We start from the raw sequence: 20,000 nt of genomic DNA, 5'->3' as shown, positions 1-20,000 counted from the left end.
GAGAGAGAGAGAGAGAGAGAGAGAGAGAGAGAGAGAGAGAGAGAGAGAGAGAGAGAGAGTTACAAGTTACAAGGATTTTGGATGTCTCAAAGACTTTTTATTTCATCCACGGAGACTCCATTTGCTCTTTGGTAGAGCGATTTACTTTAAGCATTTAGAGAGTTCTTGTGATCTTGTCTAACTTATTCTTGAACTCGTTTACCGTGTTACTGTTTACTTCATCCGCTGGAAGTCTATTCCAAGTATTTTCTATTTTGTATGTAAAGAAATTGCCACATTGAGTGGTGTTGTATTTGTTCAATTCCAGTTTTTATCCGTTACCTCTGGACAGATTTATGCGTGAATAGATCGTTGTAGTCTACATTTGTTATTCTTCTAAGAATTTTGAATGCCTCTATTAACTGTCCCCTTAGTCGTCGAGTTTGTAGATCAAATAAGTTCAAACGTTCCATCCTCCGTCTATATCCAGATTACCTTAGTGTTGGAACTAGTTTGGTGACCCTAGCTTGCACTGCCTCCAGTCTATCTATATCCTTCTAATTACTTGGAGCACATAGAGAGAGAGAGAGAGAGAGAGAGAGAGAGAGAGAGAGAGAGAGAGAGAGAGAGAGAGAGAGAGACGTTTTTTCAAAGGAACTTGTGTAGATTTTGGAATAATGATAATAACCCCAATGATGATGATAATTACAACAAGAATTGTTAACTTAGGTGAAAACTTCCTAAATTACTGCATGCAGAATATACATTAATTTGATCTAAATTTATTTAAGAAAAAATATATATTATTAGTTTGTACACGTTTTCCAATATAGCCGAAATGTCATGTGACAATGCCATTGCAGATGCATTGTATCAGAAAATATATATAATATGGATGTCCTCTTCCAAGAAAATTTTGACCTGTTTTATATATATATATATATATATATATATATATATATATATATATATATATATATATATATATATATATATATAGATATATATATATATGTATATATATGTATATATATATATATGTGTGTATATATAATGTATATATATATATATATATATATATGTATATATATATATATATATATATATATATATATATATATATATACATATACAGTATATATATATATATATATATATATATATATATATATATATATATATATATATATATATATATATATATATATATATATATATATATATATCATCAGCATCAACTCCTCCTACGCCAATTGACGCAAAAGGCATCAGTTAGATTTCGCCAATCATCTCTATCTTGATCTTTAAGATCAATGCTTCTCCAATCATCCTCTTCTACTTCACGCATCGTAGCCCTTAGCTATGTAGGTCTGGGTCTTCCAACTCTTCTAGTGCCTTGAAGAGCCCAGTTGAAAGTTTGGTGAACTAATCTCTCTTGGGGAGTGCGAAGAACATGGCCAAACCATCTCCAAGTGCCCCTCACCAAGATCTCATCCACATAGGGCACTCGAGTAATCTTTCTTATAGTTTCATTTCTATATGCATATATCATCATCATCATTATCTCCCCCTACGCTTATTGACGCTAGCTGCATCAATTAGATTTCACCATTGGCTCCATCCTGAAGTTTTTATTGGCGCTACTTTTACTCTTTCAAATCAATACACAAACACATACACACACATATATACTATATATATATATATATATATATATATATATATATATATATATATATATATATATATATATATATATATATATGTATATATATATATATAATGTGCGTGTGTGTGTGTGTGTGTGTGTATAAGTATGTGTTTGTTTGTGTATTGATTTGAAAGAGTATATAGAGATCCAATAAAATCTCAGGATGGAGCCACAGTCAGCAAGGAATGTTCGTGACTTTACGAGAGTGGGAAGAGGAAGAAAAAACCGATAAGTGATGGGAGGAGGAAATAAGAAGTTTATTAAATTAAAATGAAATCATTTGATGCGCATAGCAATACCAAAGCGAAGACATTGCGCAGGAATACTGAAGGCTGTGGAGGAAGGGAGAGAAATAAAGGTAAATAAAAGAAGGAAGGGAGAGGGTGGTGAGGCGTTACAGGAGAAGGCCAAGTTTTTGTTTTACAATAGACAAATAACAGCTAGGGAAAGGTCAGTGAAGAGACATAGATGGAAGTCAGACCTGGGGTAGAGTTCTCTTGCTTGAGGGTACACTCGGGCACACTATTCTATTTTATTTCTCTTTCTCTTGTTGTTTTGAAGGTTTTATAGTTTATATATGAAATATTTATTTCAATGTTGTTACTGTTTAAAGGTTTAAAGGCCGCTCATGAATGGCAGAGGCAAGGGACAGTGACATTGTCCTATCAAGCACGACGATGTCCTAGAGACTGACCATATAGGCCTATACATATGATCAGCGCCAAAGACCCCTCTCCACCCAGGTTAGGACCAAGGAGGGCCAGGCAATGGCTGTTGATGACTCAGCAGATAGACCTATAGGCTCCCCCAAACACCCCATCCTTAGCTCACAAGGATGGTGAGGTTGCAGGGACCAAAGAAACTATCGAGTTTGAGCGTGACTCGAACCCCTGTCTGGCGTTCACCAGTCAGGGACGTTCCCACTTGTTCATTTCTTCCCATTAATTTATTTATTTCCCTATTTCCTTTCCTCACTATGCTAATTTTCCCCTGCTTTTCCAACTAGGGTTGTAGCTTAGCTAGTAATAATAATAGTAATAGTAGGAGTTTGATTAAGAAGGTAAGACAGGTAACGAATAGACTAATAGTGCAAAAAGAATGGGTTTCTGGATAATGTAAAAAGTTTGGAAAAAAAACAAAACTGATCGGTCAACAATAGGAAGAGTGATCCCGAACGAATTTTAATCGCGTACTTATATTATTATTATTATTATTATTATTATTATTATTATTATTATTATTATTTGCTAAGTTACAACCCTAATTGGATAAAGATGTTATAAGTACAGGGGCCCCAATAGTGAAAATAGCCCAGTGAGGAAACGAAACAAGGAAAAAATAAAATATTCTAAGAACGGTAAAATTGAAATAAATATCTCCTATATAAACTATAAAAACTTTAACAAAACAAGAGTAAGAAAAATCGAATATAATAGTGTGCCCAAGTGTACCCTCAAGCAAGATAACTCTAACCCAAGACAGTGAAAGGCCATGGTACAGAGGCTGTGGCACTACCCAAGACGAGAGAACAATGGTTTGATTTTTGAGTGTCCTTTTCCTAGAAGAGCTGCTTACCAGACCTAACAAGTCTCTGCTACCCATACCAACAGGAAGATGGGTTATAAATGTGAAGATATACAAAAGTGGTCAAACGACTTAGTGTAAAAGCTTTCTCATGGACAAGAAAAAGAATTAACTGGTAGCCACTTGACTGTAAAAGAATATGCATGTCTTTTACAGTCTCATGAGTATCCTTCATTTATTTTACATAAGAAGGAGGTGCTGTCCCTAGAAAGATTAATTATAACAATACAGGAGAATGTCTTTCCCACCCGGATTCGCCTATTGTTCTTAGTGCGGCGATGGGTCCGTTGGAGAATTCAGTTACACTAAGCAGATAGTTTCAGCCCTGCATGTGATCACTGAGGCGGAGATGAGATACCGAAAACTTGAAAGGAGGAAACATTATATTTTTCTATAAAAAAAAAATCAGGAAAAAAAACAGTTAATTATTTCAGGACAAAAAATCAGCACACTTGGAAAGATAAAACTTCAAGTGGGTCAAAATTCAAAAGTTTATTCTCAATCCAGAGAACCTGAGGAACTGTTTGTATATAGAGGAATTAGTGATGAACAAGTATGTAAATAATGCTTTCGGTCAAACCAGATCGATGGACACTAGAAATAATAGTCTAGCCTGTTCTTTTCACATTCTCCTCTTTCCTCATACACTAGCTATAAACCTTAAACCTTAAACGTTGCCTTTGCCATTCATGATCGAAATTTAACCTTTAAACTATAAAATAATATTCATAGGTTATTATATTGAAAAGATTTGTTGAAGATAGTCACGAATAAATACCATTCGATCCAATGCACAAAATCAAAATGGATTCTGTCTTATTTGAAAGCAGCTATTTGGATTCGGATGGAGTCTAACATGGATGCAGTTTCTGTGGTATATTGGCATAATAGAGATTTTAAGGGATAATGCGTATAAACAGGGATACTTAGATATTTTTATATTTCATTTGAGGAATTATCCTTTAGAAAATCGAATTTGTGTTGTTTTAATTTGTACTTTGGAAGAATTCTATTTGGATCTTGCTTTTGTCAAAATGGGATTGTTCTCGGATTGATAATAATAATAATAATAATAATAATAATAATAATAATAATAATAATAATAATAATGATAATATTCTATCTCTCTCATGGTTAACAGTGACGATTATGTGACACTTCTCCTATGAGTTGAACACATGACACTTTGAATGAACAATATAAGGCGTCTCTTATCGATTAAAGGCCATTGTGAAGTGGCTCTTAACTTTATCTACTTGTAAAACGGTCGAAACATGGCTCCTTTCTATCGACTAATTAAGCATTTTCGATCATATCTTATTGAGGACTAGGCGAGCAATAGAGAGAGAGAGAGAGAGAGAGAGAGAGAGAGAGAGAGAGAGAGAGAGAGAGAGAGAGAGAGAGGTCAGCGCCTCCTTGAGACTTTTGTAAGGCTGCTGTAATCCAATTGACGTCTGTATCTGAGAATTCTGTTCCTTTTTAGTGTTAAAATCTTTGGGTATTGCAGATGTGGAAAAGTAGATTATTGTTTCCTAAGGTTGCATTAAGCCTTGTGAATGATTATGGAACCGCATTACACACACACATACACACACACACACACACATATATATATATATATATATATATATATATATATATATATATATATATATATATATACATATATATATATATATATATATATATATATATATATATATATATATATATATATATGCTACAGTATATATACACACACTACATTATAAATTCATAAAAACACTCTCTCACACGCACACACACACACACACACACACACACACACACATATATATATATATATATATATATATATATATATATATATATATATATATATATATATATACACGCAAACATACATGTCTACATATACAGTATGTATGTATTTATGTATGTATGTACGGTATATAACTGTTGTTGTTATGTGTATATACAAATATATAAAATGTCATTATTCAGCACTTTCATCACACACTTTTCCCAGTATATCATTAAAATGAAGTAATTTTAGTTCTCTTTTGTAGTATTCTATTTTACTGACACCTGATTGGTTGTACGACTCTGGCGTCAAATCAGTTCCCCGCTTTCTATTGGGTAACCAATCGCCGTATAGCTTTTGCAAAGCGACGCAATTTCACGTTCACCTTTTGTAGTCTTCATCAGTTGTTGACATCCTTTTGGAGGTGAAAGACTTAACAGAAAGAGTTTCTTTGCCTTTTTTTCAGTTTTAAAGGTTATATATATATATATATATATATATATATATATATATATATATATATATATATATATATATATATATATATATATATATATATATATATATATCACCCACGAATGACATCTAATACCGAATTCTATCTTGGGAATATATATCCACTTGGAATTCATTTTATGGTAACAGCTTCTGGCCGGGTGGAGATTCGAACCCCTACCTGTGGGCCGGAAACCATACCAGCAACAACTCTACCGACCGAGCTATCTCCAGTCGGTAGAGTCGTTGCTGGCATGGTTTCCGGACCACAGGTGGGGGTTCGAATCTCCACCCGGCCAGAAGCTGTTACCATAAAATGAATTCTAAGTGGATATATATTACCAAGATAGAATTCGTTATTAAATGCCATTCGTGGGTGATATTTACATTGATTGAAATCACGTGTGCTAGTGATATATATATATATATATATATATATATATATTCTGCGGCATTTAGAATTCTTATTTACTCTGAAATCATTACATTTCGAACCCGTTTAATAAGATTGTGTTTAACGTGGAGTCTTTATATAATAATTCATATACCTTTGTTATTATCTCATATAACGTACAAAATTACATATCTATCTGTTTTTTTTTTTTATAAATTTATATGTGATTAAATTAAAACCAGTTTTGGGATTTAGATAAGAAAAATCCCAATCTGAGCTGAAATAGAATAAAAAATAATATGTGTAAGGTAACCTAGCGAGGTTTAAACCGTTCTCTATAATACTTACGATAGAATACTTGCAAATTTCAAATAGAATATATATCAGTACATATTTCTTTAAGGAATACGCTTCTAATCTTTTAAGAAAATGGAAGTTTTGAAACAATATGATGTAATTTCCCATATTACATGCATGTTTAAATCTCCTTCATCTGGCATTTTTGAAATTTGGGGAATTCTCTTGAATTAATTTCATGAATTGAACGAGAAATTCATAACTGAAGAGATCAATAGTTCTAAATTTGATTCTTCATTTTAAAATAGCAGAAGAGAAGTCATAATATCATATATTCTTTTTCAACGCCAGCCGCATATCTTAAGTAGATTTTTTTTTTTCTTTTTCTTTTCTTTTTTATCGCGAACAGTGAGCCTTTTAAAAAGTATACTAATACTATGTCCAAGCTGTAACTCTATAAATTAGGATATTTCATTTGTTTGTCAATTACAAATTAATGATACATATGAAAAACTTTCAATGTTTCTTCTAAAGAAGAGAATACTGTGGTAATTCTTCCATTTATTTGCATGTCTTGTGAATAATAAGTAATTAAAATTATACATTTGTGACGGAAAAAAGACTGCTTATATGAAATCTGATATGTAACTGTAATAATTCTTTCGTTTATTTGTCAGTTTTAATGTATGTTTTGTGGAAAAAGTTTAATATGAATAATTTATGTATTTTTGTATTTTTCCTAAATTACATCAAAATTTTAGATTAGGAGATAATTAATATATGTCGTAGGAAAAAAATTTAAAATCATACATTATTTATGTATTTCTGTTTTTCCTAAATTATATCAATATTTTCAGATTAGGAAATAATTAATGTATGTCGAGGAAAAAAAAGTTTAAAATCATAAATAAATTATGTATTTTTGTCTTTTTCCTAAATTACATAAAAAAACTTAGATTAGGAGATAATCAATATATGTCGTGGAAAACTTTTTTAAAATCATACATTATTTATGTATTTCTGTTTTTTCCTTATATTGCATCGACATTTTCAGATTAGAAGATAATTATAGTTTACAGCAGTATTTTTCTTACTCAAAAAAAGCAAGAAGAAACGAAAGGAAAATGACGGTGAATCCTGTGAATATGGCGTAAGTAATGCTTTCAATTGACCCCCTTGTAATGACGAAGTACTTAGATTGAAGTACAGTAGTTGCCTTCGCCATCAAAGTTGGGAGGAGGCTATGTTTCCCTTCCCCATCCCCTGTTTGTCTGTTTGTTTGTTTGAGAACAATTTCCTGGCCACAATTTTACTTAAAGAGTAGTGAAAATTTCAGGATTTAATTTTCATGTTGAGACGTGGAAGTGATTAAAATTTGAAAGTCCCAGGTCAAAGGTCAAGGTCAAGGTCGAGCAAAAGGTCGTTTGTTTGTGAATAACTTCCTAGCCACAATGTTACTTATAGAGTAGTGAAACTTTCAGGGATTAATTGTTATGTCGAAACGTGGAAGTGAGTCAGTTTTTTAAAGTCCTAGGTCAAAGGTCAAGGTTAAGGTCGAGCAAAAGGTCGTTTGTGTGGGATCAACTTCCTGGACATAAGTTGACTCATAGATTAGTGAAACTTTCAGGGATTAATGTTTATGATGAGACGTGGAAGTGATTCTAATTTGAAATGTCCCAGGTCAAGAGTCAAGGTCAAGGTCAAGTAAAAGGTCGACTGAATTAACCCTAACCTTAACCCCAAATTCGCACATGGTTATCACACAGACTTCAAATACGCCTACAGTCTAAATTAATTCTGGGAAAGGCAAGTTGGTTTCGAGAAATAAGCTTACGTGGCGGAGGTTTGCATTCTCAGGGTGCTTTTTCCAGTCACTTATTCATTTAAGCCCTCTAATAAAACTTTCCCTCTGCTCTTATGGTGTTCAATGTGGATTCATTTGTATAACAGGAAACTGACATTACAATACACAAAAGAATATACTGTGACGTCAATCTGCCGCTCTATAGGATATCGGCAATTATCGCACATTCATTTTAGATGATTATCGTACAGTCATTTTAGGTAATTATCGTACATTCACGTTTCTTTGTTACTCATACATTTGTACACATATTTAACCCCTCAAGTTCGATTTACAGTAGTATATGTACGATCCATCTTATAACGATTTTAAGAATGAATAACTATTACGCCAAAATCAAATTTTATTACTATTTCTATTATTACTACTTGCTAAGCTACAACCCTAGTTGGAAAAGGAGGATGCTATAAGCCCAAGGGCTCCAATAGGGATAATAGCCCTATGAGGAAAGGAAAGGAAATAAGAAAATAGATAAACTATAAGTAATAAACAATTAAGATAAAATATCTTAAGAAGAGTAACAACATTAACATAAAGCTTTCATATATAAACTATAAAAATTAAAACAAAAAGGAAGAGAAATAAGATAGAACAGCCCCTCCCTTTTGTTCTTCTCCTGTACTTCTCTTTCTCCCTATTTCCTAAATCTTTCCCATCCCGAGTACCTGCCTTTGAGCTATAAACCGGATTGTATCCAGGGGTACTCTTCCTTTCCCCGTATTCCCCACTTCCCTATTCTTATTATTGTTGTTGTTGTGAGCATGAGTGTCCCCTCAAGCAAGAGAACTCTAACCCAAGACAGTGGAAGACTCTGGTACAGAGGTTGGGTTGCCTCTATAACTAAACAACTATCGTCATACTGTACCTTTAAATCAATCAATCAATCAATCATACTGTACAGACTTCTGTCTCTATTAAATAGTCGTATGAATAAATAAATAAATTGTTGAATATGACCTGATCTCTAAGCCATTCAATCGAAATATATTTACTGTATAAGAAATATCTAAACAGCTATCACAGTACTGTACCGTCTTCTGCCTATATTGAATAGTCGTCTGAATAGATAAACACACTGTTGAATATGACCTGATCTCTAAGCCCTTCAATAGTAATAAATAACGTGCCTACACATACACCGAATAGTCTGGCCTATTCTTTACAGATTCTCCTCTGTCCTAATTCATCTGACAACACTGAGATTACCAAATAATTCTTCTTCACCCAAGGGGTTAACTACGGCAATGTAATTGTTCAGTGGCTACTTAACTCTTGGTAAGAGTAGAAGAGACTCTAGTTTTGGCAAGCAGCTCTTCTAGGGGAAGGACACTCCAAAATCAAACCATTGTTCTCTAGTCTTGGGTAGTGTCATAGCCTCTGTACCATGGTCTTCCACTGTCTTGGATTAGAGTTCTCTTGCTTGAGGGTACACTCGGGCACACTATTCTATCTAATTTCTTTTCTTCTAGTTTTGTTAAAATTTTTATAGTTTATATAGGAAATATTTATTTTAATGTTGTTAGTGTTCTTAAATACTTTATTTTTCCTTGTTTCCTTTCCTCACTGGGCTATTTTCCCTGTTTGGGCCCCTGGGCTTATAGCGTCCTGTTTTTCCAACTAGGGTAGTATCTTAGCGACTAATAATAATAATAACAATAATAATAATAATAATAATAATACAAGAAAAGCTGCTGGACCCAAAGCTAACGACATAAAACAAACGAAATGATTATAATTCCTGACAATAACACACGCCTCCCATGTAGACGCCGTAACCACAAAGATAAGATGATAATGGAATCTCACAAAAGTACCTGTGATCATTCACCCAGCGATAAAACCGTCACTCCTATCAAGTTCCTGTTCGGGAGTAGAAGTGTCCCTCTGTTTACGATCTCTGGAGTATTTTGTAAGTAATTGGCAAGCCTTTTTACGCACTGTTGAATTCCAAGGTGATTGCAAGATGCAAGAGAGCTAGAGAAGTAAGGACGCCGTTATGCGTTCTTCTTCTTCTTCTTCTTCTTCTTCTTCTTTATTATTACTATTGTTATTACTATTACTTGCTAAGCTACACCCCTAGTTGGAAAAGCAGGATGCTATAAGCCCAAGGGCTCCAACAGGGAAAATAGCCTTGTGACGACTGTAGAAAAGGATAAATGAAATATCTTAAGCACGGTAACAGCATTATAATAAACCTCCCTATATAAACTATAAAAATCTTTAACAAAACAAGAGGAAGAAAATAAGATAGAATAGTGTGCCCAAGTGTACTCTCAAGCAAGAAAACTCTTCTTCTTCTTCTTCTTTTTCTTCTTATTCTTCTTTCCGTAAAGAAGTAGAGAACACGTTGTTCTTGATTCTTGATACTTGGGGATTATGATGTACTGTATGTATTCATTTACATAATTTACGCATACAATGTTTGTGGATACGAAATCCATTGTGATCGTAATGTTGAAGTCTGTATGTTTGTATGTATGTTTGTACGATGATTAAAACTATCGAAATATTTACCTTTGATTCTTGTCTTCTGGAATTAGAATTTAATTACGATATATTTTATGAACAAATTCATTAAAGTACATGCTATCTATTCATAAGCTCAGTGATAAAATTGATTATGCCATACTAGCGGTCACCTTTTTCGAACTTGCAAATATTCGTTGTGTTTCAGACGTAGAAGTATTAATAAACACCTGACTAGGTTATTATTATTATTATTATTATTATTAATTATTATTATTATTATTATTATTATTATTATTATTTGCTAAGCTACAACCATAGTTGGAAAAGCAGGATGTTATAACCCCAAGGTCACCAAAAGGGAAAATAACCCAGTGAGAAAAAGAAATAAGAAAATGGATAAACTATAAGAAAAGTAATTAACAATTGAAATAAGAAATTATAAGAACAGTAACAATATTGAAATAAATCTTTCATATATAAACTATCAAAACTTAAAAAAATACCAAGAGGAAGAGAAATAAGTTAGAGTAGTGAGCCCGAGTGTACACTCAAGGAAGAGAACTCTAATCCAAGACCGTGGAAGGCCATGGTACAGAGGCTATGGCATTTCCTAAGACCGGAGAACAATGGTTTGATTTTGGAGTGTGTCCTTCTCCTAGAAGAGCTGTTTACCATAGCTAAAGAGTCTTTTCTATCCTTATTAAGAGGAAAGTAGCCACTGAACAATTACAGTGTAGTAGTTAACCCCTTGGGTGAAGAAGGATTGTTTGGTAATCTCAGTGTTGTCGCGTGTATGAAGACAGAGGAGAATGTGGAAAGAATAGGCCAGACTATTCGGAGTATGTGTGGGCAAAGGAAAAATGAACAGTAACCAGAGAGAGGGATCGAATGTAGTACTGTCTGGCCAGTCAAAGGACCCAATAACTCTCTAGGGGTAGTATCTCAATGGGTGGCTGGTGATGATATGGAACTACTGTAATATTATCTTCAACAGTTATATTTTAACATATCACAAAAATGCATATAAAAAACTCAGGGGTTTACTAAGAATAGAAAGGTTCATGCTAAAATATACCTCAGAATACGAGATAAAAAAAACACGTACTCACATTTGAAAATTGTCTTTGTTTTGAGGGTGAAACCTGAATCCTTTTACTGTGCGTCATTCGCATTCTCGCGTGTTGGCAGGTGCACACACACACACACACACACACACACACTCTCCAGCAAAACTGATAAAAAGCTTCAATACTTGCAAAACTAACAAATACTACTTCAGAGTATCAGAAAGTTGACGGATAGTACCATAGCATGGAATAAAACATTGAATGAACTGTCACTACTGTATGTCAAAATTGACATAGCATGTCAGAGACATACACTAGCACAAGGCGCTGTTACTAAACTGAAAAATAGCATTGTAACTGGGTATCACAAAACTGTAAAACAATGCCTCTACAGGGTATCACAAAATCATGTCAAAGTTTCACAAGAGGGTGTCACAAAAATGTCAGAATAGGCCACGACAGGGGGCCAGAAAATTGAAAATAGAAACGTCAGTACCAATGCCACACAACTCATAAAGATCCAGTGTAGAGTGTAGAAGCATGTCAGAAGTATATTTTGACATCATGCAGTTACTTGAGCTCAGGGTTAAATAATCCAAATTGATGATTTCAACAAATATAACATCGTTAATTGCAGAGTATGATAAACTATGAAATTGCTATAATTCGTTAAAATAAATAAACCGACTTGGAAGTATGTTAAATTAAATCCAAGTTCGTAACACTAAACAGTTAAAAGGTTATAACGTCCCTGACTTGTGAACGCCAGACTGGAGTTCGAGTCTCGCTCAAACTCGTAAGTTTCTCTGGTTGCTGCAAACTCACCATCCTTGTGAGCTAAGAATGGAGGGTTTGGGGGAGCCTATAGGTCTATCTGCTGAGTCATCAGCAGCCATTGCCTGGCCCTCCTTGATCCTAGCTTGGGTGGAGAGGGGACTTGAGTGCTGATCGTATGTATACATGGTCAGTCTGTAGGGCATTATCCTGCTCGATAGGGCAATGTCAGTGTCCCTTGCCCCTGCCATTCATAAGCAGTTTTTAAACCTTTAAACCTTAAATAACTTATAAGCAAAGGGAATTATTTGTAAGGTAAACTACCCTTCTCTCATTCAAAAGACAGGGACATAGATTAGGTATGTCTTTGAACCTATAATTCTCCAAAATCACACCATTGTTCTCTAGTCTTGGGTAGTGCCATAGTATCTGTACCATGGTCTTCCACTATCTTGGGTCAGAGGTCTCTTTCTTGAGGGTACTGTAGGCGGAAATAGAGCCTTATTGAGATGGATACGTATTAATTAACTTTTGAAATATACCAAGGGAAAGGTGTTGTGAAGACGTCTTTTCAATTTAGTGATAATATCCACTTCAAACCTCAGTGGAGGATAGCTGGCCTAACCCCAGTATTCTAAACAAACAAAAAGTACGCTTGATTAATTTTCAAGTTCATCGAGAGAGAGAGAGAGAGAGAGAGAGAGAGAGAGAGGAATTTATGAAATTATACTTCTTAGCATGAGAGAGAGAGAGAGAGAGAGAGAGAGAGAGAGAGAGGAATTTATGAAATTATACTTCTTAGCATGAGAGAGAGAGAGAGAGAGAGAGATGAATTTATGAAATTATACTTCTTAGCATGAAAGAGAGAGAGAGAGAGAGAGAGAGAGAGAGAGATGAATTTATGAAATTATATTTCTTAGAATGAGAGAGAGAGAGAGAGAGAGAGAGAGAGAGAGATGAATTTATGAAATTATATTTCTTAGAATGAGAGAGAGAGAGAGAGAGAGAGAGAGAGAGGAATTTGTGGTGAAATTACACTTCTTAGCATGAGAGAGAGAGAGAGAGAGAGAGAGAGGAATTTGTGGTGAAATTACACTTCTTAGCATGAGAGAGAGAGAGAGAGAGAGAGAGAGATGAATTTATGAAATTATACTTCTTAGCATGAGAGAGAGAGAGAGAGAGAGAGAGAGAGAGAGATGAATTTATGAAATTATACTTCTTAGAATGAGAGAGAGAGAGAGAGAGAGAGAGAGAGAGGGGGGGGGGGGAATTTGTGGTGAAATTACACTTCTTAGCATGAGAGAGAGAGAGAGAGAGAGAGAGAGAGAGGAATTTGTGGTGAAATTACACTTCTTAGCATGAGAGAGAGAGAGAGAGAGAGAGAGAGGAATTTAGGAAGTTATACTTCTTAGCATGAGAGAGAGAGAGAGAGAGAGAGAGAGACTTTAGGAGGGTACTATCCAAGTGTTACCTCGTTTACTACAAACAGTAACTCGAATTAATCTTGTTTGTCTGCATTTTATTTGGGAGGTGCCAACACCAATTATGGCCTTACAGTTTCGTGTCTATCCTCTAGTTTAAAGGTTTAAAGGTCACTCATGAATGGCAGATGCAAGGGACAGTGGCATTGCCCTAGCATTTAAGACAATGCCCTAGAGACTGGCCATATATGCATATAATCAGAGTCCAAGGTAGGACCAGGGAGGGTCAGGCAACTACTGCTGATGATTCAGCAGGTAGACCTATATGCTCCCCCAAATCGCTCATCCTTATCTCTCAAGGATGGTGAGGTTGCAGACACTTAAGGAACTAACGAGTTTGAGCGGGACTTGAACCCCAGTCTGGCGATCACCAGTCGGGGACGTTACTAAATAAGCCTTCATTTCTTTTTCATCATCATTATCATCATCATCTCCTCTTACGCCTATTGATGCGAAGGGTCTCGGTTAGATTTCGTCGATGATCTCTATCTTCAGCTTTTAATTCAATAATACTCCATTCATCATCTCTTACTTGACGCTTCATAGTCCTCAGCCATGTAAGTCTGAGTCTTCTAACTCTTCTAGTGCCTTGTGGAGCCCTGTTAAACGTTTCATTTCCTATTGCCCATCTAAAATTGTCACATTGGTTTGTACATTAATTTATACAAAATAATTTTCTTATATCAAGTGTTCATCACTGCATTTACTGCACTTCAATAATGAGAGAAAATAAAACTGCCAATTTCTTGAGGATCCTGATGCAAAAATGACGGGACCCACTAACCTTGAACTGCAATTTTGCAATGACACTTCATAAATTACGTCGTGTGAGCTTTCTCTCCCTGTGGTTCAGGCGTTTAAGATTCTAAACTATCATTATCATCATTATCATTACTTGCTAAGCTACAACCCCAGTTGGGAAAGCAGGATGCTATAAGCCCAGGGGCCCCAACTGGAAAAATACCCCAGTAAGGAAAGGAAACAAGGAAAAATATAATATTTTGAGAATAGTAACACCATTGAATTAAATATTTGCTATATGAACTATAAAAACTTGAACAAAACAAGAAGAGAAATTTGATAGAATAGTGAGCCCGAGTGTACTCTCAAGCAAGAGAACTCGAATCCAAGACAGTGGAAGACCATGGTACAGAGGCAATGGTACGACTCGGAATTCGTGTAAATAAACAATTATAATATGAGAATAACACAGTTACCAATACGACTTATGTTTTTTCCGATATCCAACAATAACTGGATAGGATTTTCAACCGCCCCCTCTCTCAATGAGCTCTGCGACTGTAAGCAATTGAGTTTAGCTGTTGAAGGAAATTCCCAATCAGGGCAATCTAGAGAGAGTCTAGAGTCATCCGAAGACTAGTATTAACGTTTGCCAATCTTTCTAGCAACAGGGAGTTAGATGGTGCGGCACACTATTCTATGAACTATAATGCAACGATTATTCTCTTGAATAACATAAGCTTTAATCGTTGTGTGTATATTTTGTCACGACTGTAAATATATATTTGTATTTATATCTAAATCTTCCTAACAATTAATCAACAGATGTCGTAATTTTAATAGTCATGCCTTCTCCATCATCAGACTCAATACTACATAGTATTCTAGATGTTTCATTCCAGCTGTGACCAGGTTATGGAATGATCTTCCTAATCGGGTTGCTGAATCGGTAGAACTTCAAAAGTTCAAACTTGCAGGAAATCTTTGTATGTTGAATACGGTGACATAAGTCTTTTTATAGTTTATATGTTAATTATCTGTTTTAATGTTGTTACTTTTTTTTAAATATTTTATTTAAATTGTTCATTATTTTTCAGATCGTTTATTAATTTCCTTATCTAATTTCCCCATTGGGTTATTTTTCTTTGTTGGAGCCCTTGGGCTCATAGCATCTTGCTTTTCCAATTAGGGTTGTAGCATAGCTAATAATAATAATAATAACAATAATAATAATAATAATAATAATAATAATAATAATAATAATAATAATAATAATAATAATAACAATACTGCCTAAGGAATATAAAAAGAAAAAAAAAAAAAAAGGGAATCTTTGTTGCGGAGAAGGTTATGTATTGAGAGGCATATGTTTGTAGGTGTGTCTGTGTGTTTGTGATTCGCATAACTCAAAAACTATTGGATCGAATATCATGAAATTTTGAGGGATGATTGCCCATGACCAAAGGACAATTTGATTAGATCTTGAAAGGGATTAGGTCAAAGGTCAATATCAAGTTAACGAAAAGGTAAAAAACGTCTTGTTATATCGTGGTCAATTTTCATATGATTTGCATGAAACTAATCCCAAAATGTTCATAATTCAATTGCCAATCTTACAATATACAACATGATATTGGCGAAGGTATGCGCTCTACCGAGTGCCCTTTGTAGTTTGGCATGTTTTTGGTTCTCGTAAATAGGAATTAAAGATTGATCTGGATTCTACGGATCTATAACTACTTCAGGATTTGCAGTTGTTAACCACGTGTGTATTTAAGATCTTATTTTAGCTGATGTTTAAAGGTTTGAAGGTCGCTCATGAATAGCAGGAGAAGCAAGGAACAGTCACACTACCCTAATAAGATTTCACCCAAGCTGGGACCAGGGAGGGCCAGGCAATGGCTGCAGCTCACTCAGCTGGCAGATCTATAGGCTCCCAACCCCACATTCTTATCTCATATAAGAATGGTGAGATTGCCAATACTACAAGAAACTGGTATTAGAATGATTTATTGTTAGTTTGTTCCCATCATTAATTTATTTCCTTATTTCCCTTCCTCACCGGGCTATTTTTCCCTATTGGAGCCCTTGGGCTTATAGCATCTTGCTTTTCCAACTAGGGTTGTAGCTTGGCTAGTGATAATAATAATAATAATAATAATAATGATAATAATAATAATAATAATAACCCCAGTCCAGTAGATCGTCAAGCAAGGACGTTTCCAATAAGGTACCGCAGCCACTGGATAAAACATGAGTATAAAAGTAAAGTTCTCGTTGTAACAGTATAGTGTCCTAAACGAGGTCTCTTATTAACATACAAATCCTTAATTGCCTTTGAGGAACAGCTAATACGAGCATGAAGCTGGTGTTATCAACCAACCAAGCATTGTCGACTAAGGAATGTTGAGCAAATTGCAAATTACTGCATATTTGCACGTGCATAATTGCCAAGTACTTCATCCTTAACCAGTTGCCGAGAACTCATTTCCATGTCAGGAAAAAACTATAAATGATGGCCCCGTCCTGCGTATGCAATTGTAAAAGATGTCCCCGTCCTGCGTACGCAATGGTAGAAGATATGCCCATCTTGCGTATGTAATGGTAGAAGATGTCCCCATCCTGCGTATGCAATGGTAGATGTCCCCGTCCTGCGTATGCAATGGTAGAAGATGTCTGTCTTGCATATGCAATGGTAGAAGATGTCCCCATCCTGCCTATGCAATGGTAGAAGTTGTCTCTGTCTTGCATATGCAATGGTAGAAGATGTCCACGTCCTGCCTTTGTAATGGTAGAAGATGTTCCCGTCCTGCGTATGCAATGGTAGATCTCCCCGTCCTGGAAATGCAATGGTTGAAGATGTCTCTGTCTGGCATATGCAATAGTAGAAAATGTTCCCGTCCTGCGTATGCAATGGTAGATGTTCCCGTCCTGCGTATGCAATGGTAGAAGATGTCCCCGTCCTGTTCCCGTCCTGCGTATGCAATGGTAGAAGATGTCCCCGTCCTGTTCCCGTCCTGCGTATGCAATGGTAGAAGATGTCCCCGTCCTGTTCCCGTCCTGTTCCCGTCCTGCGTATGCAATGGTAGAAGATGTCCCCGTCCTGCGTATGCAATGGTGCTTGGACCGACTTCCTTGATGATCACTAACTCACTAAGTGAGGCAAATGATCATTCTATTTAATAGCTATGAGACGGGCGACCACGAGTCTCGCGCATGTGGATGAGCAGTTTGCATGTGACCCATGTGTGCTAAGGCTCCAGTTGACAGAAATTTCAAAACCAAACTTTAAAACAATGGCAGTCTTAACTGCGTAGGTACACAGCTGTACACATGTACGCTTGCAACTAAAGTTCCTCCCAACCTCTTGAAAAAAGAATGCATAGTTGTATTGCCAGCGGTGGAGAAACATCATATTCATTCATGCCAATTCATGGTAATTTATCCTTGCGAGAATTCATTCCCACGGCTATGTTTTGGTAGGGGACTATACTTATGCATCCAAACCCCGTTCTGGGCATGATAACCATTATAAATAAAAAAGAGGAGAGAGAGAGAGAGAGAGAGAGAGAGAGAGAGAGAGAGAGAGATTCCCTTAGGTGCAAGCTTCCTTGATAACTTTTGAAAGAGACTCCCTTAGACCAAAACTTCCTTGATAACTTCTGAGAGAGAGAGAGAGAGAGAGAGAGAGAGAGAGAGAGACTCTTAGACCAAAACCTCCTTGATAACTTCTGAGAGAGAGAGAGAGAGAGAGAGAGAGAGAGACTCTTCAATCAAAACTTCCTTAATAACATCTGAGAGAGAGAGAGAGAGAGAGAGAGAGAGAGAGAGAGAGTTGCTAGTGTTAAATGAAGCTCCTTATTGTTCTCATGTGCGGAAGAAAGATTTAGATAATGATAAGGAAATTGTAATGAGGTACAGAGGTCCTGATAGAGGCTCTTAACGTTTGGATGTTCAGCATTGCAATGGTTATGAGAGTTAGAATAACAAAGTTTATACCTGTTTACTCCTAATATTGTTAATTCTAATAGTCAGGCCTTATCTATCATGAGGCTCAATACTAAATAGTACTCTAGATAGAAGTTTCATTCCAGCTGTGACCAAGTTGTGGAATGATCTTCCTAATCGGGTAGTTGAATCAGCAGAACTTCAAAAGTTCAAACTTGCAGCAAATCGTTTTATGTTGAACAGGCTGACATGAGTCTTTTTATAGTTTATGTATGACATATCTGTTTTTATGTTGTTAATGTTTTAAAAATATTTTATTCTAATTCATCATTACTTCTTATATCGTTTATTTATTTTCTTGTTTCCTTTCCTCACTGGGCTATTTTTCCCTGTTTGAGCCCTTGGGTTTTTAGCATCTTGCTTTTCCAATAGGGTTGTAGCTTAGCTAATAATAATAATAATAATAATAATAATAATAATAATAATAATAATAATAATAATATATCATTGTTTTTCATTAACAAAATATATAGTAATTTAGATTTTATGTTATTTTTTATTATATGCCCTGTTAGAAATTTGCCATAAAAAACGGTAAAAATCTTGGAATAAATGTTGTCAGGCATTTACTGTTTAAAAAAACTGATATGTTGACGTTCAGGAGAGATATTACGATCATCAACCCATAAAAGATAATAACAAAGTAAGGTAAAAATTACGGTCGCCTGGTTTTTACTGAAATATGGCTGAGAACTATATTTTTACGGAGAATTTCCGATTAAGATTACGGTTTTCTTAACAGCGTACTTTAAATCATCATTCACGTTATATTATTATTATTATTATTATTATTATTATCAAATGCTAAGCTACAACCCTAGTTGGAAAAGCAAGATGCTATAAACCCAGGGGCTCCAAAAGGGAAAATAGCCCAGTGAGGAAAGGAAGTAAGGAAAAATAAAATATTTTAAGAATAGTAACAACATTAAAATGAATATTTCCTATATAAACTTTAAAAACTTCAACAAAACAAGAGGAAGAGAAACTAGATACAACAGTGTGCCCGAGTGTACCCTCAAGCAAGAGAACTCTAACCCAAGACAGTGGAATACCATGGTACAGAGGCTATGACACTACCCAAGACTAGAGGACAATGGTTTGATTTTGGAGTGTCCTTCTCCTAGAAGAGTTGCTTACCACAGCTAAAGAGTCTCTTCTACCCTTACCAAGAGGAAAGTAGCAACTGAACAATTACAGTGCAGTAACCCCTTGGGTGAAGAAGAATTGTTTGGTAATCACAGTGTTGTCAAGTGTATGTGGATAGAGGAGAATCTAAAAAGAATAGGCCAGCCTATTCGGTGTATGCGCAGGCAAAGGGAAAGAACCATAACCAGAGAGAAGGATCTACTGTAG

The 20,000-nt window shown here is 35.2% G+C and overlaps 1 protein-coding gene across 3 annotated transcripts in view; it reads left to right on the top strand.

Moving 5' to 3' along the window:
* LOC137623328 (uncharacterized) overlaps positions 1-20,000 on the top strand; it is a 73,339-nt gene that overhangs the window by 4,438 nt on the left and 48,901 nt on the right. The window contains exon 1 of one of the 3 annotated variants that reach the window (XM_068354127.1): positions 7,297-7,393. The exons of 1 other annotated variant lie outside the window; for it this stretch is intronic. In XM_068354127.1, coding sequence (XP_068210228.1) covers positions 7,368-7,393 — 26 coding nt within the window. In that variant the 5' untranslated portion in view covers positions 7,297-7,367. Of the gene's footprint in view, positions 1-7,296; positions 7,394-9,946; positions 10,017-20,000 lie in introns of those variants that run through there. One more of the 3 variants, XM_068354129.1, reaches the window with a different exon arrangement.

This window comes from Palaemon carinicauda, chromosome 30, assembly GCF_036898095.1.
Source record: "Palaemon carinicauda isolate YSFRI2023 chromosome 30, ASM3689809v2, whole genome shotgun sequence".
NCBI classification, from domain to species: Eukaryota; Metazoa; Arthropoda; class Malacostraca; order Decapoda; family Palaemonidae; genus Palaemon; species Palaemon carinicauda.
Note: the sequence above shows the minus strand (reverse complement) of the source record. Positions and strands in the feature narration are given on the sequence as shown.